This window comes from Chelmon rostratus, chromosome 1 (genome assembly GCF_017976325.1).
Source record: "Chelmon rostratus isolate fCheRos1 chromosome 1, fCheRos1.pri, whole genome shotgun sequence".
NCBI classification, from domain to species: domain Eukaryota; kingdom Metazoa; phylum Chordata; class Actinopteri; order Chaetodontiformes; family Chaetodontidae; genus Chelmon; species Chelmon rostratus.
In genome coordinates, this window is record NC_055658.1 from 19,236,441 (window position 1) to 19,264,064 (window position 27,624).

The 27,624-nt window shown below is 42.1% G+C and overlaps 1 protein-coding gene across 3 annotated transcripts; it reads right to left on the minus strand.

Annotated features, from left to right (window-relative positions):
* Positions 1 to 9,188: 9,188 nt before the first annotated feature.
* Positions 9,189 to 26,836, minus strand: LOC121605453 (ribosomal protein S6 kinase alpha-2-like). 3 transcript variants are annotated; one of them, XM_041935483.1, is made up of 22 exons: positions 26,291 to 26,836; positions 23,538 to 23,654; positions 21,939 to 22,020; positions 20,976 to 21,056; positions 20,621 to 20,700; positions 19,862 to 19,968; positions 19,745 to 19,782; positions 19,495 to 19,637; positions 18,323 to 18,393; positions 17,670 to 17,758; positions 17,146 to 17,210; positions 14,809 to 14,911; positions 14,221 to 14,339; positions 13,709 to 13,831; positions 13,530 to 13,619; positions 13,247 to 13,405; positions 12,858 to 13,019; positions 12,630 to 12,706; positions 12,129 to 12,246; positions 11,980 to 12,036; positions 11,553 to 11,633; positions 9,189 to 11,270 (listed from the first exon to the last, which is right to left on the minus strand). In XM_041935483.1, exons 1-22 carry the CDS (start codon positions 26,393 to 26,395, stop codon positions 11,121 to 11,123), a joined length of 2,217 nt encoding a protein of 738 aa, XP_041791417.1. In that variant the 5' UTR covers positions 26,396 to 26,836; the 3' UTR covers positions 9,189 to 11,120. The 3 variants fall into 3 exon arrangements, 2 of the variants coding, with proteins under 2 accessions (XP_041791417.1, XP_041791336.1); XM_041935402.1 differs by having other exon boundaries at positions 14,194 to 14,339; XR_006006800.1 differs by having other exon boundaries at positions 11,261 to 11,270; positions 12,129 to 12,266; positions 14,194 to 14,339.
* Positions 26,837 to 27,624: the final 788 nt, after the last annotated feature.

The following is a 27,624-nucleotide window of genomic DNA, read 5'->3' on the forward strand; positions in this document are numbered from 1 at the left end:
TTGTTCGACTTAGTCCTCTGCAAATCTCTGTGATTAAGGCTCTACTGAAAGGATCAGAGACCTCTGACCTGTCTGTGCTGTTGTTTTTCACCTTGATAAACTCATTAGTTTGTGGAGTGACCACAGGGACGAGAGTGCTGGTGTCAAAATCCAGATGAGGATCATTAAGTTCCACTCCCTCCCGCTCAGTGTCAGTCAAGGGGCATATTAATGAAATGTGTTTTATACCCTAAAAGTTCAAATGATATGTATGTGCAACTTTAAAATTATTCTGTAGACACACATGAAACAAAGGACATTTGAAATAGTTTAGAAAACATACATTACTTATAACTCACTAATCAGCTTACACAAAACCTTTTCTTAGCCTGAGTCAAGTAAACAAAACTAGTTCACTGGTAATAAATGTAAAAATGATTTGATCGGTGTGAGCGATCGTGTCGTGATGGAGGAGTATAATACTCATGTGTTACTGAGTAATTTGCTCACCTCACTAAATGAGTGTGTGTGGCTCTATTGGACACATGCAGTCAAACACTGGCTGTGGGGAACCGCATGTGACTGGAGTAACGTGCTGTTAAAAAGACAAGCTAATGAAATATTTATGTATCGCGTTGGCTGAGCTGTCAGGGATTGAATAAATTGTAAAAAGAACAGAAGATCTGAGTGTGAAGGGCACGCCGTGCTGGACGGGTTTCATGCTTGCTTGTGTCTGTTCAGCAGATAGAGCTTCAGGTGCTTCCACATGTAAGATGTAACTAGAAGTAGGTTGGTAATTTTAGTACATGATTTCAGGCTCTCCTCATTTATGATGGGAAACTGCTTTTCGTTTGGAGATGTAGTAGATTATTGAAAAAAGATCCATGATAGAATAAATTGATAAGGAAAATAATTAACTCAAAATGCCTCTGAGGATCATTGTGTGTCTCTCAATATGTGAAAAAGTCAAACAGCCCAGCATCAGTTTCTGACAATGTACATTGCAACAACCCCACTTCCTGGTGGAAAAGCACACACTGTGATTTCCTTAAACAGGTCTCTAATTCCCTTAATTACTGTATACTGCAAAAAGTCTTCTTTACACATGAATAAGCAGACCAAGAAACACAGAGTCTGACTCCTCTGGGGGTGTTCCCAAGCATCAGATGAGTTCATGTGTCTCACTTTGTTTTTATACAGTATACTGAAAATGCCAGAGTGGAGCAATAGGATGCACGATTCCTTTATAGGGATCATTTGAAAAATGTAAATGTTGACATCTGTGGCAGCCTCCTTTGAGTCCTTTATGTCAGCTGCTACAAAGATAAGTCCTCATCTGTCCCACCTCGCTGCAGGCTGCAAGCAGGCCACAAATATGCAAACAGAAGAGGTGACATGAAATTGGCCTAATTGAATAATAGAACCGGAATAAACCTGTTAAAGGGAGCAAATGTTTTCCAACGTGCCATTCCATGTAGAGAAAAAGCAGGTGTGTCCATTACAGGTTTTAATAACAAGTTTGACTCAAATAATCAAAATCAAAAATGACATCAATAACAAAACCAATAATGTTTTTCTCACTGTGGTTTAATATTCATGTTTTGTGTCACACTGGCTGTTTGTAACCAGAGTAGCTAATCTACTCATCAACACTTACTTTTTATGAGCACTATTTAAGGCATCCAGCGATCTGTGTAGGAACTAGTGGTGTGTGTGCGTGTGTGCGTGTGTGTGTGTGTGTGTGTGTTCTACAGGTTTTGTCACGCAGCAAGCTTGCTTACAAGCTTACTACATACAGTAGTTGCACTTGACAGAACTTTGAATTGGATGAACTAATGTGGCGATCTACCCCTCAGTGGATTACATGTACTATGAAATGTTTAAATAATATTTTGAAAAACATCGTTATTGAAATAATTCCTACGATTTAACTTTTAAAAAAGTTCAGTGGGCTATATATTACACCATTTTCATACAGGTAAGGATTTATAAGTAATGGAGGTGAATTGGTGCAAACATTTTGCCTTAATTACAAGAGATTTAACAGCTGTGCCTGGATTTTTGTTGATACAAATTGTCGGCATACGCAAGGTAATTCCCTGATAAGTTTCTCACAAAAGTAAAGTAGGTTTTTCTGAGATGCACCCTAATTTTCTGCAGTGTAAACTGTAACAGATAGTGCGTAGGTAGAGTACTTGACCATAAATGCTTAAAATCAGCAATCCCAGCTGAGACGCATGTGCATTTACAGTGTTCAGCACAATGTAACGACTAACCAGAACAAATCTGAGTGGTCCAAATGATGGTGCTTCCACTAAGTATAAAATGAGACTTAACTGCAGCCCTCCATTTCTGTCTTGTATTGCTTTCACACCATCTTCCTGCCCTTTGCATTCAGTCCCTCCATAACTTTCATCTCCCACTATGTCTGTATCCCTGCTCTGTATCTAAACCATGCCACTTTACTCCACACCTCTCTCTCTCCCTCTCTCTGAATCCCTCTGTCACGGCTGACCTGCGTCCTCTCTCTGCAGGGCCTCTCCTGGTAGCGCCCAGCTGGCGCGCTGCGAATCGGCCGGGCAGAGGCAGGAGGCAGTGCCAGCTCTACTGGTGCAGAAAGGGGCACACCAGGCAGACAGGCCCAGTGTCAGCAGCAGCAGCAGCAGCAGCATGCTGTCCCCCCGGCTGCCACATTCACAACACACACATGCCCGCGTATATATCGCTGCAACCCGAACGCATGCACACCAGCATCAGCGGACCAATGCCAAATAGGTTTGATCCGACTGGGACCTAGTTAACTGGGACAAAACATTTGTTTACACACTAGACTAGTGTAAACAGGCACACATTCAGTCACACACACATTCACATGGCAGGAGATGTAGGGGCAGTGCCATATTCACATAAAGAAGAGCACAGCTATTCTTTGGTGCCATTTACAGACTCCTAAGTGATTAGTTTGACAGTCCTGGTGTCAGCCTGAGGCCCGCTGTCCCCTGAAGGAGTCTGAGCCGCACGAAGCATGTAATAGAGCACATATTGAACGGCACGCATGTTTATTGGCTTGTATTTGTCCTCAGGGTCAACACTTCAAGCTCCTTGTAATTAATAAGATGGAGACTGGGCCTCCCGCCTGTAGCTACCCCTTCATGTCCTCAGCCCTGGGTATATGTCTGTTCCTACAGATTTAACTTGACCTTCCTTTAGCAGCAACTTTATTAACCCCAGTAAAACCCTACTGCCCTGAGATCAGATTTACAGTAATTAAGATCAGCAGGGAGCATGTTGCACCTTGACTAACAAAACTTTAAAACTGGTGAACTCAGGAGGCTTGAATTGAAATGTCAAGAAATATACAGAACAATACAACAATACTGTGATGCGTATGTGACGTGAATTTCAATCGCATCCATGGTGTGACTTATTCTGGCTCAGACATTCATACGGGAATTGTTTGTCCCTGCATCGAAAAAGGAACTTGCTGATTTGCATACTGTGAGATTATCAGGGTCTTGAGTATTCAGCCAAACTTCCTTATTTGTGTTTGTGCGTCTGCTTGTGCGTGTGTGTGTGTGTGTGTGTGTTCTGACCTCTTTCACACAGAGAGACCCCCAATTGTGCTCCAGTAGCCAGCCGAGCTCAGTGAAGCGGAGCCTATATGCTCAGTGGCATTTCACACACCCAAACGCGTGCATGTAAACACACATGAATATCATTTATCCAGCTGGGGTCCCAATGCGACACACACACACACACACACACACACATGCACACAGACATCGGCTTGGCTATGAAAATAATGGTTGGGGTCTTATCCCCTAATGTATGCCTCGCATCACACTTCTGTGCAGCAGAAAGCCCCTCAGCCATATCTCCCCTTTTATCAGTCCAACTCTGCAGGTCAGCCCACCCTTTGCCCACCCCTCCCAGGATTTGAGGCACACTTCCGCCTTAAAAGTTGTACACCACTACCTTTGATAATCAAGATAGAAACTAATTGAGCCCACCCATGCGAAAGATGCTCTCGCCTTTTCGCGCACACACACTTTTCGAGGAGATGGGGGCCTATACTGTTTCAGCTCATCCAACTGTGAGATTCTCCTTTCCCCTTTCCAGTCCTGCCATCATCTCACTAATGGTGTTTCTATCTCTTCTCCATAGGAGGTAAATGAAGCTTTTAAGCAGGGTGGAGGGAAGGGGGACCACTGAAAAGATTAATTGACTTTCTGCAGAGCCTCACTTATCCTCCACTGGCACCTTTGACTTGTGAGTGTATTTGTGTTTGGATTGCATGATTATATCACCATTATTGCAGCAATTTGTGGTTTGATCAAAACTGTGTTGGGAAATATCAAACTGTGTCCCATCAACCATTTCATCCAGAGTGGCTGCTTGGTAGCTTTATGCAATTAGGAGGCTTTGTTGGTAAAATATTTTGCGATTATAGATTATTAATGTAATAAAGATAATTCTGAAGTCATTCATTTTTGTGTATTTACAAATTTGCGCAGTTAAATGGTTAGAAAATAGTCACAGTGAAACAGATTACAGTTACTGTATACACTATGTGTATAACTGGGTATTTGTTTTTCTCGTTTTTGTCTCTGTTGTCTGTCCCCTGTTAGTTCCTAGTTGTTCGTAAAACATTGAATTCTGAGCAACAAACTTGCCACAAAAATATATATTTTTTTACCTTCATGTTATGTCGGAGAGCTCAGCGCACTGCAACTGAAGAAGAAGTGTGCACATGAAGAAAACACCTTCATCACTTTGACAATCACTGCAAATACAGAAAACACACGTAGATGCAGAACATATCAGGCACAGCATGCAACGAGCAATTTGTTGTGATAGCAGTGTGATTGAATGGGTCTGATCGCACTAAAGATACGAGCCACACTCCTATGACAGCCACTGACCAAATACTATCGTGTTCATCAGTTTTTAGTGTCCTCTGGAAATGTCCACTGTGTTGTAGAGGGGCAGCATTTTTCTTTTCACTTGAATTTTTCTATTTATTGCCATGTATGTCTTCAAATTGGTAAATGTGTTTCTTAGTTTGCTTGTACTGATTTGCTTGTATGTCATTTATTTGCAGCATTTTTGTAAATGTGATGAGTGTGTTGTCAAAGTGTTTTCTTTGTTTCTGTTTTGACCATCAGAAGTCACGGCAACGCTTCAGATTAAAGTGTAATTCTTCCCAATTTACAGTAGAACTTTTGTTCCTCCAGCACAGCACGCACATATGTACATGGAGGTGCAAGGGGACAACATGTGAACATAGGGAATAAGGGGGAACTTAAAGATAATTTATACTGTGTCTTGTCTATTATTTGTCCTGCTGAGCAACCCAGATAGAAGTTTGAGAGAAGATGTTCTGTTGCATTTGCTAAATCTGATGTGATTTATTTTAAAATGATCACGTATTAACTACCTACATTGGAGAGATGGAGATGACAACAAATGGGAGTAGGCAAAATCCATAGTTCCTGAAAAACTGCAGGGTCCATTTATATATTTACACTGGAACAAACAAAAGTCAAGGGGAAAGAGTATTTTCAGGAACACACTGTAGGCCCGTAGCTTATATGTATCTGTATATGTAGTAAATTGGACCTACTGCTGGGCCTGACACTGTGGACTTCAGCAGCCTGAGGTGGTACACGTTTATGTGGAAAAATAAAGAAAGTAAAGCTTTTTTCTACAGTAAATAGAGCAGACCTGAAAGCCTGGAGTGTCATTAATTTAAACATGGCAGTTCTAGAAGATGATCAACGGCCTGTCATTTCATAAGTTCCAAACTCAGCATGTCTCTTCTAACAGTAAACTAACTTCAAACTATTTAATCCAAAAATGAGCAGGCCTGATGATGAAACCCACAGACAAACAAGCTTGTTTCTGAGCTGTGTGCAGCTCTTAAGGATGGTCATGCTCATATTAGAGTGGGCACCCGGTACTTAAACATACTTACAGTATGGATTCTTTTTAAGTCTTCACATTGTCCCTAGGTTCACATCTTGTATGTACTATTATATACTGCACTGGTAGGACAAAACATTCACATCTACAGGAAATCGGGAAGAATTGTGTAATACATGAAGTTACTCGGTGCATTAGTAGGAGAGTGTGCACAGTGGAGTGTGTACACAGCCAAAGATGTGTCACAGCAGCTGCAGGACACCAAGTATAAACCTGAATATTCCTCTGCAAAGCCTTTCTGAAGTTCTCAAAAGTTTGTACAAGCAAGACAAGGAGCTCTGCGTGTCTTATGTAGATGGCTGACTGTTAGTGAGACAGGCTGTGGCACACTGTTTAGTGGAACAAGACGACTGCAGACACAGACACTGGCTGTGATATGTAGAATCTATCCATTAAATGTTCAGTCTAATCTCTTTCATTTGGTTTGTCTGCATGTGTCTGTGGACAGTATGATAGCGGGGAGCAGAATAACCTCCTGCATGCCTCAGATGTCTTACTCTGATCTCAGGACACCTCACCTCAGTTTAACCTACATCACCTCACAGCCATGTTTGTTTCACTCTCACACATACATGTGATGGACAGTCCGTGCATACACAGACTGAAGTAAGTTTGACTTTGACTCCGAACACTGGGATGGTGAGAGCGAAGAGCCAAATGTGGGAATGTACAAAGAGATCTCTCCCCACCCCCACCTCCCCCGCTGTAAACTCCACCACCCACAGCTGCACACACTTCTCCTGTCACGGTGATAATCTCTTTGTCAGCAGCCGTCTGTTACAGATTTGTCCGTCTGATTCGGTGAACGTCCGAGTGGCAGGTCTAGCTGTAGTGCCACAGGGTGTCCGTGTGTCTGTGTGTGTGTGTGTGCGCGCGCACACACCCAGTGCCATAGGTGGTGGGATCTCCGTCGCTGTCAGAGTGTGTATATCGCTTGACTTTGGAGCTCTGTTTTTTGAGGGAAGAGAAATGTTGAGCAGCAGAGGAGCAGCCACAGACACAAAAGGGAGTGTTTGCATTTTACGTTTAAAGGTCAAATCAACATCATCCTCTCTACCTCATTTGGATCTATCGTCATCTTTCCTTATTTTGCAGGTAATACAGCTGGAGCTACATCAGCGATCTGCAACAACTAAATGGGAAATACTAAAAAAGTTTTACCCCCATCACAGAAAATGGCCCTCCACTAGATGGCTCCACTTTCTGCAAAGAGCTGTGTCTAATCACTGTGCTCATAAATTAACAAACAACACTGGACATCATTTCTCACCTGTGTTAACAAAAAAGGCTACTTGAAATATAAATTGACATCCAAGGGAAAAGAAAACGTATTACTTGCTGGTAACAGTCCAGTAATATTGTTCTCAGCACAAATCAAGTGATTATTTTCATTTGTCGTCATGTGCAAAGCTGTTTAGTCTGTCGCTGCCAAACATTTCCTCTCTTGATCTGACATTTTTTGTCTTTGTCTTGAATACTGAGCGAGCGAGGAGCACCTTCCACCTGCCGTAATGTGCTCTAAGCGTCTTTTCACTTTCTCCCTTTTGCAGGAAGGTCAGAGGTGAAGTCCTGCTACAAAACAACACGTCCAGAGTGGCTAATTACTCCGTAGCTTGCTCAAAGACACGTCTGCAGTTTCACAGGGACCTGAACTCCGGCTGTCTGGTTTCCAGTTGGCCTAGTGCAAACCAGTTTCCCTGCTCCTAATTTCAAACACTTTCACTTGCGTGTGCTCACTTTTCAGGAACATTAAAGACCACAGCCTGACGCTAGAACTACAGTATTTGATGGTATGTCAAAGTAAGATTTAATGAGCGGTTGAAGCTACACTGAGGGTTGAGATATTAACTTGCAATGAAACATAAATCAAGCTGATCATACTGAGTTGAAATAAGATGAGAAAATTCCATTTTGAAGTTCTGCCTTCATGAAAGATAATCTAAATTCTGACAAAACTGTAATTGTTGGGTTGAGTTATTGTTTCTCAAAGCTCTTTTTGTTTCTTTTGCCTTTCATCTCTCCCCTCCCGACACCTTCTCCTTCCTCTATCTGTTGTTTGGTCTCCTCTTGTCACTCCACTGCAATCATCTTCGCAGGGGGGCTTGTCATCTGTATCTACTCATATCCTCCAATCCCTTTTGCTCTGAGCACTACTGCACTTAAATGTCAGGGCTGATGAGCCTGCCACACCCACCTGACACATCAGCTCAGCGCCTGCTAAAAGCTTTTATGGAACGGAGGGTGAGCCTGGTGGTTGATATAAATTAAAGCGTTTTCTTCTTCTTTTGGGGGGGATTATGGCTCTAAATGGACAACTTCTGGTAAGACATAGAAAGAGAGAGAGAGAGAAAGAGCGGGAGCACTGGCTACGATCGGTTGCCATCTAGTGGCTTTAATGAGTGTCTGCTGCCATGGTATGATTGTAGAGAGAAAAGACAGTCACTGAACTTCAAAAACAATCATTAATAATAGATTTAATTATTTAAAAACACTATTTTGTGGTGAATAGAGTCAGTCAAAGTTTTTTATAGTATTTTAGTGTTGCAGGTGAAATCCTTTTTCTTCCTGGACTGATAATAGTCATCAGTTTCTAATGCAATGAGAATAAGTTATTCAAGCTTGGAAACAAACCCTGTGTATTGAATATAAAACTACATTGATGCGACAGCTGCACACGCTGGACCTGAGATGTGACACCTTTCACGTTTTTCCATATTGTGACGTGAGGATGGTGAAATCTTCGACACCTTTCACATCCATTTAAGCATCAGACGAGAGTGTTTCATATTGCAGTATTTGATATTGCTGTACAAAGACTGATTAGTTTGTTGTACATTAAGGCATTTTGGTGTCGCATTTATTTTTTTGGTCTATTAATCTGCATCTGGCTGTGTTATACCTGCAATCTTTCACTTGTTTTCTTTTCCTTCTCTCATCCAAACAGCTAGCACTACATTTTATAAGCTCAGTTCTTGCTTTGAGATTCAAAGGAAGTGAACCAGCTTTGTTTGTCTTTTTAGGGCCAGAATGTAACTATTGTTAGGAGATGTAATGCTGAATATTGCACTCTGCACATACACCTTTTATGAGTAATAAAGTGTAAATAATAGAATTAATGATTAATGTTGTAGGGGTCTGGCTCATTATGCAGATCCAACATTAATGCTGTTGACTTTAACACCTGCACCTCCATAAATAACCTCTTGACTCATTTCAGTGTTGTTTCTGGTCTTTTCCTTTATTTGTAAAACTTTGGCATTCTAGCCAATAATTTCAGTGATTGGCCAGGTATAGACAGTATGTACACTCTGAGCAATGGATGCACAACACAATATAATATGTACAATCTTAATACATCTGCAAACACAATATATACAGCCTCACCGCTTGCCGATAGTTGCACAATACTAAATATATACAGTCTAATCTCTTACTGGTGCTTCTGCATGACAGTATGTACAATTTAAATTAGTTAACAATATTTACAGCTTTTACCTCGATTTTACGGGTGTACAGCACAATATCTACAACCTTATCTGCATACTCATAGTTGCATCAGTCCCGGCTCCACCTCTAACAGTTGTGCAATTGCACCACAACACATACGGTCTGTGCATCTGCAAACATAATATGTACAGAATTACTGTATCTATGCTACAGTGCTTATTGGTTTCACAACACAATACATTTTGTTTTACCTCTGACCAGTAAGTATGTGTATTAATTGTGGAGCATCATAATCTACATTCCTACTGGTAACGACACTGCAACTGCACGACACAAAGTGCGCTACTCATATCTGCACCCTGTTCAGTCTTACCTCGTATTTGTGATTGTACGACTTATTATTAGATACAATCAGGGCAGCAGCAATAGACAGTATGTACAGTCCTCTGACACAGTGCTTCTCAGACATTTTGGCTTAACAATAACAGCAAACAGGAGCCTACTGGCAGCAACTTGACACACTCAAGCACACACGGAAAGATGAACTATCACACTGAATGCGGACTTAATAATACAAAGCAGTATAAGCTGCACGGTTTCGCTATGAGTGGGACATTTACCAAAGAGCAATATGATGCTCTCTGCGTTTTCCTGCCTCTATGACTACTCTTCAGACAAATAACACTTTGAACAATGCTGTGAAAAACACAACAAACAACGCTGAACATGAACACCTCTCGCCGTTCCACCAGATCTGGGAAGTGCAGCTGTGACACTTTTGACGGTAAATTTCAATGAGAGTCAAAGGCTGCTGGAAGACAGCAATACACACAGTCAAATGATGAAGCATATTATGAACAATAAGACTTCAATGGCATTGCTAGCTAAAGCAATAATTCCCTTTGGTAGGATATTTACATTTTTAACATGCATAAATCCATAGAATTCAAAAGACTGGCTGGAGGAAAAATATTAGAATCTGAGAGACAGTGTTCAAACAGATGTTATTCTAACAAACGTCTGATATCAGATTATGTTATTTTATGTAAGTAGTGATTGTGGGAAACAGTGTTATCATGGCTGTCCACGAACTCCTGGTGTCATACACGGATGTGCTGAACATGAAAACTAAAGTAAACTGATTATTTGGCATGTTGTTTGTGGCACAGAGTACTGCTTTTTCTCATTTTGTTGACCGGAATAATTTGCCCCACTTTCAGCTGCTGGAGCTACTGCACATAAAGATCAAGGCAAGTAACAATTTGTCTGTTTTATGTTGCACCACAGCTTCAACTGGACTGTGGTTTGACTTGTATGACCAAAATAAAGTAAAGGTCCACTCAGATCAGTCCCGATCATTGCAGTTTTATAGCCGAACTATGAGAAATACTGTCTGAGAATGAAATTGAGATAAATATTTTTTCAACCAACTGAAATTAAGGGCAATTTTCAAACTAAGTGCCCAAATTTTCAAAAAATGACACTTTCAGTTGAGTGAACTGAAGCGGATCCTGATGCCAGTGCTAGTGGACTGCTTTATTGTTACAGTTAATTAGGCTTAGTCCCTTTGGATTAAATTTTTCTGATCTGCTACATTCACTTTATAGGCCTATAAGCACTTTATACCAAGGTGTGTGCTTCTCAAAAAGACTCCATCTTTTGAAACGATGTCCGTCTAAGTTTAAGTTTCTTTTTCACTCAGCTGGTTGATGCTACTCTTTTTCTTTAGGGTCTGAATTAACTTTGGGACTCCCCAGTTTCTTCATTCCTCGCCGCTGAGCCAGGCTGGAGGAGTGAACAGGCTCCAGGACAGGTGCAGGAGCACAGCGCCTCAATGCAGAGTAGGTGGCCGACAGCGCCCCCTGGTGGTAAAAAAAGAGATTATATTAGAGTATATTATGTTAATACTGGCCTTGCAATGTCCCAAAAATAAGTAAGTGGTAGACAGCGTCACCTGGTGGACAGACAGAGAAACACATTTTACTGAATCTCACATGAAATCTGTTGAGAACAACAGGAGTTTCTGTGGGAGTTCAGTCATTCAGAGGAAAAGGAATGCTGACACACACACACACACAAACACACACACACACACACACACTGACAATGCTTACTGTATACAAACACATGCACACAGGCCTGACCTTGACGGTGAGTGCGTCCTGCCTGCTGAGAGCTCTGTCAGAGAGCTGATCTCGGTCTACTATCCAGGGGTGACGGAGAACCTAAAGGGGATTGCAGCGAAAATGATTTCCAAATGTATTTTTCAAAGACTTCAAATGGTGATATACAGACAAAACAGCAAGCTAGCATGCAGCATATACTGTCCACTATCCTGATGGCTTTAGCTTAGAGGCTGAGAGAACATTTGCACATGTGCGTGTAAAGGAAATGGTGTGAGTGTGTGTCAAATGATCTCCTCTACTGTTTATTATGTCTGTATAAACTGATCAAAACTATGTTATCTGTAATGTATTTAATAATGTCTGTAAATGGTAAATACTCCAGTAAAAACTATGAAAACAACAACAAAATAAAAGCATCAAGAGGGACCCGTATCCTTCATAGTACCTGGGGGGCAGTCAGGCGCTGGTGAGGGTCCACGTGGAGCATCTTGATCACAATGTCCTGTTACACACAAGGGGAAATGAGCTGGTGATAAAAGTATAGTTAGACACACCATGATGTCAGCAGGCAACCCCCAAAAAATTCATTTTTACCTTGGCAGCCTCTGATACCAGGTCCCAGTTCCCTCCTGTGATAATGAATTTCCCGCAGCCAATTTGAGCCAGAATTTCCTCCGCTGTGTCCTCAGAGCTGCTGGCAAAGGGACTGAAACTGGCCAATAAAAAGGAAAACTTCACAGAGAGTGATTCAAAGGCTGGGCGAATTACAATAACAGAGAATGAGTCGGACCATAGAGAACCGTCTAAAATCCATAACTGCTGTGAAAAAATGCTGGAGAAATTAAAACCCCTGACACTGTAGAATCCAGAGACAATAAAACCCAATGTAGAGGAGATTAAAAGCAATAAGCTTTGATGTGACATGAGTAAAAGACATCGTCTCTTATTGCCGTCACTGTTATTTCACCCGGGGAATTCATTTTGAACACATCCTGTTCATAGCACCACAGGGAGCGTTTGCAGAAAATGGCAACATGAGGTTACAGTTACACAGAGACCTGAACTGTGCGTCAGCACTGGTGGTTTTAAACTCACCCAGCTATCATGGTGTAGAGCAGGATCCCCAGGCTCCAGATGTCACAGGCTGCATCATAACCCTGCTTCTTCAGAACCTGCACACGCACACGCACACCCGGTGCATGGTGGGATTAGTTTTGGTGATTAATTATTTTTTTTTATGTATTTTTCATATCCATTCCATAATTTGTGTAAGTGCTGCTGGGATATTAGAGACGTCAGACTGTGATTACTGATCTGCTGTACCTCAGGAGCCATGAACGTGGCTGTGTAACACGGGGTCATCAGCAAACCATTCTCAGCCCGGAGCTGTTTGGCAAAACCAAAATCACATATCCTGATGCATTCTGGGAGTCCACTGTCATCAGAGTAGCGAATGTTACTGGGCTTCAGGTCTCGATGCACAACCTGAGGAAGGGGAAACACACACACACACACAGATTAAAACATAAGCATGATGATGATGCAAGTTAATAATTAGGTTCACAGAACAGCATAACTTGATTTTTTGTACACCTCTCAGTGTTTCATCTCTCTCCCTCTTCAAAACCAAGGCGTGCAGTACGTAGCAGGTACAATTCAAGTACGCTGAAGTCAAGAAGTCTAGTTTTGAGGGTTCTGCCCCTCCGTCTTACCCCCTGTGAGTGTAAATACTCCACAGTCTTGGTCAGCGTACAGATAACGTCCGACGCGTCCCTCTCTGTAAAATTTGGCACCGTCAGGGCTCTGTCCAGCAGCTCGTCTCCTCTCAGCAAATCCTGAACCAGGAACACACACTGGCCGTCGTCAAACACCTAATGGTAAAACCATACACACATATACATACACACACACACACGTATGGGTAATTAAAAACTGCTAAAAAGATGAAGAAGTCCTGCCTGTTGTTTTAGCCTGCTTTTTGTGTGTCACACTTACATCCTTGAGAGTAATAATATTTGGATGCTGTCCGTATCTTAACAGAATCTCGATCTCTTCTGATGGATCTTTCCTCGCCCTCTCAATAATCTGACACAGAAGCACAGAGGAGATGTTGTGAAAGACACACAACTGCACTGCGTCTGAATAAGTTCTGGTGAGGATTTACTGTCCACTACCTTGACTGAATACTCCACAGCGGTAACTCTGTGCAGACATCTCCTGCACACGGAAGTCACTGTCTGTCCAACTTCCTCCTTAAGCTCATAAACATCGCTGAAGGCCACGTCACCACGAAGATGCTGCAGGGAACACAAGCCGTCAGACACACACACACACACACACACACACATTCTTCCATTATATTTCTCATATCTGTCATAGTCAAATGTATAGAGTCATGTATTAGGTGAGAGAATAATTGCTTTGTCTAGCAGTCGCTTGCTGCAGTAATATAGCTGACTGTGATTTATGGGGGTTATTTCGAGAAAGGTCGCCATAATTAAATAGCTGGTTTCTTAATTATTCAGTCTGTTCATCTGTCAGTCAACTCATAAAACAGAGCAATTCAGTGATTTATTCACACAGTTAATTTGTTACCCAATCAGTGTGTGAGTGTATCGTTTAATCAGATGTTGAGGTGTTTTCATAAAGGCACATGTACCTGCCCTATGGGGTTGATGTTGTTCACCTCCTGACGAGAGGGCGCCACCGTAGCAGCGCTGGGCTCGTGATTTTGATTTGTTGCAACAAAGCTGAAACCACGAAACAGCTGGTGTGTGTTTGCGCTGGGAGGGATGCCGGGAGAGTCTGGATGGGCAGGGATGAATGCATCATCAACTTGAACAACTACTACATACATCTGATCAGTTGCATCTTATTTTCTCTAAGAACACGTAATAATGATAATAATAAAGTTTTCTTAACAATGTAGTGCATTACAAAATAAAATAAGAATGAAACTGAATAATGCAGATAAAATGATAAAAAGGTCAAAGACATGAACACAGAGAAATAAAGACAATTACATTTCTGAAAGTGAAATGATCAAATAAATAAGAATAAACAAAATAACAGTACAAATAAAACAGATTTCAAACAAAGGCTTTCACAAAAAGAAACTTAGATTAAATTTAGAGATTTAACAGAGGCTACAGACTCAGAGCGTCTGAGTTCAAAAAGGCATCACTGCCACTGGTGATAGATTAACTTGTGTTAATCTGTTGCTGTGTGTGTGTGTGTGTGTGTGTGTGTGTGTGTGTCTGGATGTTTTGGTTACCAGTGGGTGTTCTGGAGGTGAACTCAGGATCAAAATGGAAAGTGTCTTCAGGTCTTCCAACCGTGGGTTTGAATGGAGGCCTCATTTCCTTCCTGTACAACTTCTACAGAAAAATAGCCGCAATGATCACAGCTGGCGCAACCACAGAATGACACAAGATCTGGTGACAATTCACAGTACAGTTTAATGTAAAAGTCAGGCTTGGTGTCAGCTAGTCAACAGTGTTTTGTGTGTCAACAAAACATTGCTTTGTTTCCTTTGAATCACTGTTTGTAATAGTCGCCGGATCCAGTATGAGGAGTGAAACATGGGTTGTCAAATGATTTAAATGAAACGTTCCCACACACATCTCATCAAACGAATCCTGTCGTAAAGATTTAATGTCAACACATACAGCAACGACAGAGCCTGGGCCTGAAATTTAACTTAGCAAATTAGAAAAGAAGAGAACAAAATAAAGAGTGTTATTATCCAAATTAGATTAGAAAATAATGTTTAGCCTCAGCTCATGGATGATGAAAAAGCAGTCACCACCAGTGATTAAAAAAAAGGACGATATGACATGCACTGTAAAGTAATGTCAGCTCAAAATTCCTGTATGCTCATTATCAGCACTCAGAGTACGCACATGCTTCATTTTTACTTACTGAAGTGCACTACTACTATATGGCCTGCAGGTGTCACCATTGCCTGCTGTGAACAGTCTGGCAGGGTTTCACATTAAATAACTGTACAGAGGCCACCAGCATTGTAAATAAAAAAAAGATGGGTTTTTTTTTATTATTTATAGTGAGACTGTTACCAGTCATAAACACTCCTACATGCTATTTAATTTGCAATTCACATTCTGTGTGATGCACAGCCGCTGAGAAGGTGAGGATGCAGATTTTTGTCAGCTTTGTTATAAGAGAAACACCTCCAAAATCAAGACATTAATGACAAACTGGAGGATCACAGAGAAGAAGTCCAACAAGATTCTGATGGACCACAGCGGACAGCACAGTGATTTAATTAGCATAGTGTGGAGGAGAACGTAAGCCTCTTATTGATAGCTTGTCGCGCAGAGCCAGCAATGCCATCTGTAAATAGGAAAATGTGGTGTTTGGCAGGGCCGAGTAGGTAGTAATGTAGCGAGGAGTAACAGCGAGAGCCAGTGGCGAGGGCAGAGATTAGTGGGCATGCAAAGCAGATAATAGTGGATTTTGTTAGAAATGAGAGCGTCGCTACTCACAACAGTGGATAAACAAGTGTCACAAGCCTTCCGAACATCTCTGATAAAGAGGAATGGGTGCAACAGCGTGAACACGGGTGCTTTGAAAGATTTTGTTGTGCAGTCGATAAAACAATAAATTAGGGATTACTCTGCAGAGACTTCACTTGGGAGGAAATCCTCTCTAACTCTAGCAAAGTCAACAGTCTTGCTGGTGTCTGCATCTAACTTTAATAAAGCTGGTCCTCCTCTCTCCTGCAAGCCCACTTGAATTTGCTGTAATGTACTTCCTGAAAGCCTACACAGTCATTACATAAGGGATTTGCTTTTAGCTGTTCTTGGGTATGCAATAGAAGGCCTCTGCAGCATGGATGTTACTCACATGTGACCCAGGGGCTGCAACAACAGAGCTTTCAAGTTAAATGAATGGAGTTTCAGAGCATGACTCAGTGAAGTCTGACAGGCTGCTTAAAGAGAAGCTTTGGGAAAGAGTGCTTACAGTTAAAAAGAAGGAGCGGATGTCAAGGTTATTAAGATTACGATAGCACAGGTAATGTGTGGAGCCAGGACATTTGCGCACGAGCAACGTTTCTGTGAGAAAGGCCATTAGAGGCAGGAGGATTAATTACAGTAAAGCTGGGCAGGGCGGGCAGAGAGGGAAGTTAGAGATTTTACCACTGAGCAAAATCTCATACTAAAGATGCTCAATGATTCATGATTGTGGGCAGCTCTTGAGGAAGTGGATGAACAGCTGCAGGGTTTAGATGACAGGAAACAACAACCATCGTCACCACAACGTGATCCAGATTCGCTGTTCTTTAAATTAAAGCCTTTAATTCAACCCAGACCACTAATCTGAATATCAGAGGCACAGTTTCAGGGAAACCAGTAGCTTTGTCACATTGTTAGGGGGAAAAAAACGACCCTTACATGACGTTAAGCTTTAAACATTATATTACTACATATTACATCATTATACTGCATGGAGCATGTGCATAATGCTCATGAGTATTTGTGTATGATACAAGTTAAGAGCACCCTTATAAATAGTGTCCTGAAAAAAACAACCACTTTGGTCATCTTAATATGACATGCACTACAAAATATTCTTCATAAACCACACTTACATTCCAGTCTATGGATGCAAAGAAGCGATGTCGTTTTATTTCTTCCACTCCATCTGGTCCTGCACCTGATCAGTCACACACATTGAGACATTGTTCACATCTATTAAGCAAACACACCACATACCAAAAACACCTGAAACACATAAAGTTTTTATCAAGTCTGTTATGTGAATTGCCAAACTTCCAATGGATCCCCATGATGGTTTGGCTGCTTTGTGACACATCACCTAACATTATTGGCATATTATTGTCATCAGGATTTAGTGGCATTAGCTCCCCAGGTCTGAATGTATCACGTGTCTTTTGTTCACTGACTCAACTGCTGTGCAAAGTGTTCAAAGTGATGATTTAAATTAGGTTGCTGCTATCACCTGCAGCCTCGTTGTCTCTTACATTTTGCATCCCTCCAGGTAACACCCGCCCTCGATAATTGGGAATACAAAGCAGCACGAAAATGTAGATGTACAGCCATTATTCTGAAAACATATGTGCATGTCAGTTTCCAAGGTTCATGTATACAGTACCTAGTCGATTGGCAGGGTTCCTCTTGAAGAGTGCTCTTAATAAACTCTGCACTTCAGGACTGAGGAACTGCGGCATGCCCAGCTTGGCCCTTTGCAGACAAGACGAGGAACAGGTTTATGCACACACAGATGTTTGGTCATGCTGTGACATTCTGAAAATAGGAGAAAAGTGTTGCACGCTCTGGCTCCATATTGGATGAGTGGAGCCAGAGTGTGCGTCACTATCTTCCTGTTGTCAGGTCTGCTTCCAGTGAACAACCCCTGGTGTGTGTCACGATTCTATGATGTAATACTGTGACATACATAGGTTCATAAAGCAGTTTATCCAGAATGAACCACATCCTGAAAGATTATTATTTGGTGTACTTGAACAATGACATGGTGGCACAGGAAAAGAAGAAGTAGATCAGAAACTTTGAGGAAGTGTAACCTAAATGCAATAAAACATCCTGTACATAGACAGGAAATCATTGCCACTTGTGTACAGAAACTAAGAACAAGACACTAATGAAACAATGAAATCAGTATTAAATTGTTGTTAAATGATTTGTCTACACATAGCAGCATTTCAGTCTAAACTCAGACCGTTAGGGGTTTGTTAGGCTTCAGGAATAACAACAACAAATGATACAAACAGTCTGAATTTTTCTTACTTCAGAATCAGCGCCATTGTTTCCTTCCGATCTTTTCCTTGGAATGGCAAAGATCCTGTCAACATCTCAAACTGGAAAACAGACGACAGCAACTGTCAGAGCACAAAGCTGAGCAGTGACAGGTAACGTACAGGTGGATTATTCTGAGTCTTTACGCTCAATGCAAGTGTCTTTAGTTATTTGACTGTTATAATGCAGCACCTTAATCAACCTCAGTGAAAAATCCAGGAGACACAATAAGATTAAGAGTAAATCATAATGCATTTGCAAATAATCCAATAAATTGTTGGTACAAACAAATAAGCAAGTTGAGTTTCATTTTATAGCATATCAGTGTAAAACAGGGAACCACTGTCCAACAGTGCAAATGCAACATAATGTACATATACTGGAGATTTATATTACTGTATAAAAAATAGATCATATAAAAGATGATTTTGCAGTGTTTTAAATTAAATTTAATCAGAATTATAGATTTCTCTACAAATATTTTTTTGATTTATAAACCCGAATGGCAGGTCCAAGGATAGATTGTGTTGTATGCTGTACAGATTGTAAAGTCCCTTGAGGTGAATTTGTGATTTGAGCTACATAAATAAAATTAACTTGACTCCTTCCACAACTGTTTTGAGTTTTACAAAATCTGTGCAGTCCAGAGGGCATATTTTAAAACCTTCAGCTGTTTGTTTGTGTATTTTAATATGTGTGTGTTTTAATATTTGGATATTCCTAATGCGAGCCAAGGGCAGGCAGGGGAGACACTTTTCCCTGGTGCCCTGGTGTAGCTGCAAGCTGTCAGTGAGCGTTAACCTCCTTTTCAGTATTAGTAAAATAAGCCACAAGCCTAACAAAACAAGCAGAATCCAACAGATGCACGATTACTGAAAGTGATGGCACATAATCTGCCAGATACGGTAATTGAGCAGCTTTGCTGCCAAAAGAAAGCCAAATTAAGAAACCAGCATACTGGCACATCATCCAAGAGCTGAGTTTTTGGCTCATGAGATATAGCAAATTCATGCCTGCTGTTTCTGACACTACGATCAGACAAAATTTACAAGTCAGTAAAAAGAAAAGCGAAAATGGACCCAGAGTAAAGATCACAAGCGCACATAAAAAGTGAAAATGGGCTGTGAAAGTAAAAGACTGCTTCAAGATTTAACAACGCTCACCATAAGTACCCCAAATGACCACCAGTCAGCACTTTGCGTGTGTCCTCTCCTGTTTACGACCTCTGGAGCCATGTACTCTATTGTTCCACAGAAGGAATACGCTCTTTTATCATGGTCGATGGCCTCCTTGCTCAGCCCGAAGTCTGAAACAGAGAGTCAGAGAGAGACGGTGGAACAAGGTCAGCAGAACGACTGACATTAAGTAAAAGATGAACAGGAAGAAAGTCAGGAGGTTGTTGGCTGCACTGACCAGTTATCTTAATGTGTCCCTCTTCATCCAGAAGAATACTGTTGGGACAAATGAACATTAGATTTGTACAATAAAGGGATTTAAAAAAAAAAAGAGAGGAGAGAGGAGAGACGGTACTTTTCAGGTTTGAGGTCCCTGTAGATGATGCCCAGACTGTGTAGATGGTCCAAGGCCAGGGCCAACTCTGCAAGGTAAAACTTCACATCCTCCTCTGTGAACATTACCTGAAAACCACAAAAAACAAACAAACAAACAAAAAAACACAAGAATACAAAAGGAACAAATGTGAGCAGGAAAAAAAATTAGCAAAATATTTAAGTAAAAAAGAAATTGAATTTATATGGGCTCATGTTGGCATCAAACTCTCAGTAATCATGAATAACTTCTCACTTTGATACATTTCCATATCAAAGTATTAAATCATTATGGATCTCGTGATGCTCTGTTTTTCACACTTCTTCCAACAGCAAAGAAAGCTGTTCTTAATATCAATCATTTGGTCAGTAACTGTAATTTGTTCTTTTTTCACTCTCAGATAAGAGTCTGTGACTTCCACCTTTCCACTTCAGCAGAAACACTGACTGATGCAGACTTTTGGGCCTTAATGGACGAAACAAAACAAAGCAGCGCTTATCTTTAAAGCTCACAGCCAGCACACTTTGTGTTTGCTGATGACGCATCAGCATGAAATTAACAGAGGCGGGGGTCACATCCACGCAGCCTTCACAAGGACAGTGACGGCAGGTGCTTTCACTCCTGGTGATTCTGCATCAGTGCTATGCAGCACGTAACAAGTAAACCTTGAAAAGTAAAGGCTTGTAATTCTTTAAGTGGCGATGGGGAGGGAGCCAGGGAGCCAATCAGGAGCAAACCTACCTCCTTTGACAGGCGAGTGAAAAGGTCTCCTCCTCGGAGGAAGTCGAGGATCAGATAGAGCTTTCCTTCTGTCTGAAAGGCTACACACACACACACACACACACACACACACACACACACACACACACACACAAAGTTATAAAACAAATACTGAGGCAGTATCTAAGACGTTTTCAAAGTAGAAAAGGTGTATATTGTGAACATTCACAATAGTACCAACACCCACTAGTACATCTAGACAGGTTGGGCATTGAAAGGTCATCTAAACCTCCATTTCTGCTTTTCCATTGTCAAAAAAGATTTGATCTGTTATATATTGGAATAAAGTGTGATTTGAGAGAGAGATCAGACTTACCATAGTGCAGTTTAACGATAAATGGATGGTTCACTTCTGCCAGAATGTCTCTCTCCATCTTGGACCGAACGCGATCCCGAACTGAGAAGGAGATCGTGAGGCGAGAAGAATTTGTTTAATAAGATAATATTCAGTTCTTCCTCTCTGCTCTTACACCACGAGCAGGTTTTCTGTCGGATGAAACCGCACCGACTTTACAACAATAACAGCGTTATTGCAGCATCTGTCTCCTTGATAATATGAGAGCATAACTATTTAAATTCCAGGGGTGCAGGTTAAGAGGATTAAGGCTTGTACAAAGACGGTAAATCAGCACATGACATCTCAACCTGCTTTTACGGCACATCCTCGTTTACAATAATCCCATTCAATTCAAAACAGTTCATCTGCATCACAAGTACAAACTAACCTCTTTTACCCCAAATCCTCCTGAATGTAGGGCACTCTGAGGACTGACATTCATACATCTCCTGTCCTTCCTGTGCACGGCCAATATTACTCTTAACAAATGACAACTCAGCAGCCAATAAAAACAGAAAGCTGTTACTGCAGCGTAATGTGTCTAACGTGTCCATTTCTGGGTGCTACAGACAATGAACAGGTCGATCCACAGTGTTTACAAGTACTGCTTGAACCTGTCGTAAAGTATAAACACCACAAGAAAAACAACCTCATTGCTTTTTGTTTTGAAGTATTTTATATCTTTAAATTTGCCTCCCAACATCAAACACAAGGGATTCTTCAAGTTATCAAGTTTGTTCTTTTGTCTTAATTTCATAATCACTTCTCATGGGTCCAAAAATGGGTGCATGAGCCAGTTGTGCCTCTACAGAAAGATATTTCAAATATCATTAATAAAGACAAAAAATAATTCATGAAGCCATGAAGAGAACTGGGCAGGTAGTGTGCGTCAAAGCATTAGTAGATTTACTGCATCTCATATTCCAGCTTTTCTTTTGTTACCTTTCAGCGTGGCTTTCTTCAGGACCTTCATGGCATACAGCTGTCCTCTGTCCACTCCTCTGATCTTCCTCACCAGAAACACCTGGAATGATCACCATCATCATCCATCACTGTCTTCATCACGTCTTCTACGACAGACTATTTTTCTCACAAAACACCACTTTAACATTTCAGAAGACCCTTTGTAGCAGCATAAGATAAACATTAAAACACAAGTAGGAATATTCAGGCGTTGCTAATTAGTGGTGGAATGTACATTTACTAAAGCAGACCAACAAATTGTTTATCAATACAAATTTGAGGTATTCTTTTTGTACCTTCTGCTCCAACTATTTGTCTGACAGCTTTAGTTACTCGTTATTTTACAGATTACAGTGTTTCATATGCTTCCTGTTCATTGTTTGTAAGAAGCCATATCAGTAAAACGTAAGACACTAACACTTGTTTTGGAGGCCACAACATTTTACACTCACTCTCACCTGCAGTGCCGGTTATTAGCACTTTTCATACAAGATTCACATAAAAGCTCTTTCACTGTGGGAGAGACAACAGCTATGACTTACGCATGCGTGCCAGATGCTAATAAAGCGGTGTATAGCTAGCTTATGCAAACATGCTAACCAGGCCACACTGTGGCTTTGGAAAAAAAAACATCCACTCGTCAACATCTGCTGTGGTTCCACTTCTGCCCCATGCAGACATTAGTTCAGCAGGCCTTTATGGATTTTAATAAACATAATTATCTGTGGCACGAGATGTCATACTGCTAATCCAGAAATAACTGAAAATGCATGGCTTATCAAAGGCAAATGATGGCTATATGGCCAAAAGTAAGTGGACACCCTGTCGCTTATACTTTTGTGCACTTTCAGTTTGGTGGTGTTTTTTGGGATAGGCCCCTTGGTTAGGTTAAGGGAAGTCTATTGCGACCGCATACAAAGATATTTTAGGCCGTAGTACACTTCAGATTTTGTGGCTGGGGTTTGGCGAAGGCTCTCTCCTGCTTCAGCTGACAGTACCCCCCCTGCACAAAGCAAGGCACGTAAAGGAGTGGGACTCTGGATTTCCCAGTTTGGTGCAGATGCACCAAAGAGCCTGACCTCAACCCCACCCAGCATCTTTGGGAGGAAATGCAATGTCGACTGCAAGCCAGGCCCTAAAGCACAACATCAGCGTTGGACATCAGTGTTATTGTATCTGAATGGGAGCAAATCCCTGCAGTCTGGTATCAAACCATCCTGGAGAAACTTCTCAGAGAAGTGGATGTTATTATTGCAGCATATGAATGCCTGTAGTTTTTGAAAGAGTGTGCATGCCATTTTGGCCGTGTAGTGAAACTGTTGTAGTCACATGTAGTACAACTGAAGTAATGACCAACAGTGTCAGCGGTAGTAGTCAGCATTGGGCCTAGTGTCATTGGTCATCTTTTGACTGGCAGTGTCAACACTGATCTCCTCTCTGTCTCTGGGATCCCTGTACTCCCAGCACTCTGATCTAATGGATTTGAGAGAAGTTGCTTTCTTTCAAATTTTCATTACGTGAGTTGTTGTTTGAGATATTCAGGTCTCAGTGTTTAAGGCTAAAATGGCATCCATGTACCTTTCCATAGGAGCCCTGTCCCAGCACTTTGAGCAGCTGGAACTGAGAGGGGTCTGCTTTCTCACAGCCCTCTTTAACATGGTGGCTGATGTCAATCTCCTTAAGTATACTGTCATCCTGAGGAAAGAGAGAGAGAGGTCACATTTAGTATGTTATTTACATATTTACAAAGACTGAAAAAGAAACCTAAGAAAAACTGAGGGTAAACATCTGTCTCACAGGTGATGAATTACATTTTAAAACATGCCCGCAGTTATGAAATAATGTTCATGTAACATCAATGTCGATAAATCAAACCCCAAAAATAGAGCAAATCACTCTCATGGATACACGCATGCAGACAGCTGGTTATTTATGAGCCATTATGTTATTGCAGGGAAGGTATGGGGCGAGGTCGCTGGCAGTGATGCAGAGTTTAAGCTGCCTTTTGCAGCCTATTCAGTCTGCTCAGTGAAGCAAATGATCAACCAGCAACCTGAGGCAAGGCTGAGATTGGTCAGCATGACAGTATAATGTAATTCTCTAAAGTCACTCAGAAGTTAGGAGCTTTACACCCCACTTTAAATCAAGCTGAATCCTAACATGTGTCTGTTTGTAAATTATAGACAGCTTTCATCTAATTTTTCATGTGAGCTTCATTTTTAGTACATTGTCGGGTTTAGTACTGAGGTTTTTGTTTGTCGGGGAGGAGGCACTGGGACGTTCACATGTGCAGCTATATGAATGATTAAATATTAAACAATCTTGTTATCTAAATTTACTTTCTAGTCTATTTGAGTTTTACAGATTTGACAAAGTTGCCTGCCATTAAATCAATACAATATACAGTCTTTCTATAACGGCATCAGATCTATCCCTCTATTTGGAAATAGAGCAATTTCCAAGACTTGAAGCCCATATGGAGCTAAAAATAATCAGACTGTCACTTCAGTCTGTTTCTGCTAAAACAGGAAGTTATTTGACGCTATCTCTGCAGTGAGAGTGTTACTGAATCTGTGAATTACACAACACATTCGTTTTCCTGTAACAGTTCACCTCGAACAAAGGCATGCAACTAAGGAAGGTATTAGGTCTCAAATTCAGCCTTCAAGATTGATTTTGATAACAACACCAAAATATGCCAACTGGAGGGATAATTCCAGCGCAGTTTCCCTTGTATCAGGGATTTTGTAGAAATTAAGAGTCAGGATCTCTAGATTGATGCACTTGTACCAAGAAAATGATGCCTGATCCTTGAACTGTCATAAAATATGAATACATTCACAATGGAAACAAGGGACATGATCTCACCCTGTTGGTGATTGCTTTTGTTATTCAATAATGGACTGAAATAGTCCACAGTCCTGAAATAGTGAATAATATTTTTTTCTTTGCAGTCCAGATCCTAAAGGAAGTGCAGAACCAGGCAGAGCTGCACATTTCACCCTCAGTGAGACAAACCCGACAGCACATCAGCTGCTGACATGACAGCAGAGCAGCAGTGCAGAGATCCACACCCAACATAATACAGTCAGTGATGTCCAAGGATTTTCTATCACTCTGTGCACATGCACAAAATCATTTGAGGCTCACATTCTAGCATGTGGACCTTCACCATATCACAATTACGACATTATGTAAATTAGGTAATGTGTCCAAAGTTTATTAGAGTAAACACAACACGTTTGATGAGATGGCTGTATTCTAAGGGTTGAGCATGTGAGGCAGGGTTTGCACTTTGGATGTAAAGGTGATTAAGCTCTTTGCAGACTAAAACTACTCAAAGCTGTGATCATGTCGTTTTTCATCAGCAAACACCTGCTGGGATGTCACTGATTGGCGTGTGGCTTGAAGTGTAACGTGCCAGAGAGCGTCAGCCCATGGAAGTGCAGCAGCAGCTCCCTTGATGTGATGCACCGCTGTTTCTACACATCAAATAGGGCAGCAGGAGTGGCATCCGTCAACCAGAGGGGGACACGTCCAAGGCCTCTGTGCCAGCCTCTGGGATGCTGATCTGTAGCTGACCTGACTCAGGCCTTCCAGGGAAGGAGAGGGATGTGAAAGGGGGGTTCCCCACATGGAGCCTCGTGTTTCAGACAGTCAGCCAAACAGGTAATCAAACACAAGCAGGCATTTGCCAGCCAGAGAGACTTACAATCACAGGACAGGTAGCCTGTCAAGTCGATTCATCAGCAGTCACAACAACAGGGAGCAGAGGAAGGGGAGGGGGAGTCTATCTATTTATATCTCAAACATACAGGTAGATGTGCTGCAAACAGCATGCTGCCCCTCTCTTCCCCGCTGCTTTGTTTGGGCTATAAATAGACCTCCAGCGCTGCGGCCGTCCACTGAATCAATCTGTCTGCGTCCATTTATCCATCAGCCTGCCTGCCTGCCTGGCTGACTGTTTGCCTGTTAGCGTCTCTGTCTGTTAGACTGTGTTTCCATGCAGCCTCTCTCTCTCTCTCTCTCAGTCAAAACACAGTGTCTCTCTGCCACTGTGTTTTCTGGATTCCTGACAGGCAGGCAGAGCAACAGCTGTAACGATGCTGCAGTGACCACAACATACCAAATAACGCACATTCTTCCCACACCCATTCCCATGTGCGCGCGCACACACTCACACACATACTGTTGATAAGAAACGGCTGCTGTTTGTTTTTGTCTTGGGGCCTAAACATTCACACACACACACACACATGTTGCAACTGTGATGCAGCGCCACACGCAGATTCACGCGCGCATGCATCATGAGTGGATGTAAGTTCACTAACCTCCAGCTGACAGAACCCCGCGCTGTTCTTGCTCCTCGCCGCCTTGTTCTTCAGGTAGATAGAAAACCATCTCCTCACTGTGAATTTTCGCGTGCTGGTATCCATGGCAATGGGCAGACCCGTGCGTCTATCCCATAATGATGAACATCTCCCTGCAGGAGTTCCAAAGGTAGAAACAGAAACAGAGCTCTTCCTCCTCGTTTTCTTCCTCTCCTGGTTATCTATTTGTCCCGCAGATTATCCATTGGCTCATCCTCAATGCAGTCGTCGCTTTTTAGTTTCCCCATCATTCACAGTCGCTGCTCGTCTCTCCGCTGGGTCCCAGCCTGTCGCCCCCCACCTCCTCCGCCTCTTAGCTGCAGTGGACGCCAGTCACCGCGCAGGCACAGTTGTAACGGAGCCGTTAATCTGCGCAGGCGGAGCGGCGGGCTGCCGGTCGGGACAGGTGCTGCCGGCTTTGGGATTGTGTTGTTTTGCAGCAGGCTCGCTGCGTGAGGCTGCAGAGGAGAAGTGACGAATAAATCTGTTCCGCTGAATCAGGAGAGGTGTGTGTGAGCTCCCGCTTCACATCTCCGCTCGGGCATGTGTGTGTGTTCATCCCCTGCTGCCTCCCTCTCTCTCTCTCCCTCTCCCTCTGCAGAACAAGGGATTGTCACCAGTCACATTGTGTGCCGGCGAGCTCCCCAACCCCTCCCTCCCTGATTCTCCCCTGTTCCTGCCCCTCACCTCCCTCTCCGTTTCTCCCACCAGCATACAGCAACAGCTGGCGAGGTCACATGGTGCAACCCAGCTACCTCTTTCTGTCTCCCTCTTCCTCCATCCCTTCTCTTTTGACCCTGCATGACATCCCAATAACACCCACAGGCCACAGGCAGGAGAAAAAATGTGGCAAAAGACAAATTACAGTAGAACATAAGCAGCAGTGTAACAGCAGAGGCCTGTGGAAAATACTGTGGCTCATCAGAATTCAGTTCAGTTTGAGGGCAGCAATCAATGGTACAATCAATAGAGATGACTGCAAACAAGGACAGCAATCACCCAGAGTACAGTATGATCTGGGTGATCACTGGGCGTGTGTGTGTGTGTGTGTGTGGAGGTACTTGGATCTGTCACATCAGCAGCTTTGCAGAACTGCAGTGTTACATAAGGGGGGGGAGAGAGAGAGAGAGAGAGAGAGAGAGAGAGAGAGAGAGAGAGAGAGAGAGGGTAATAAAAACCAAGGGAAGTGAGAGAGGAAGGGGGCTTTACTAGATGGAAGCAGGGGCTAAATCAGGCCTGCTGCTCCACCTGGGGGTCAAGTGTCCGTAGCTGACCTGAGCTATAATTTTCTCTAA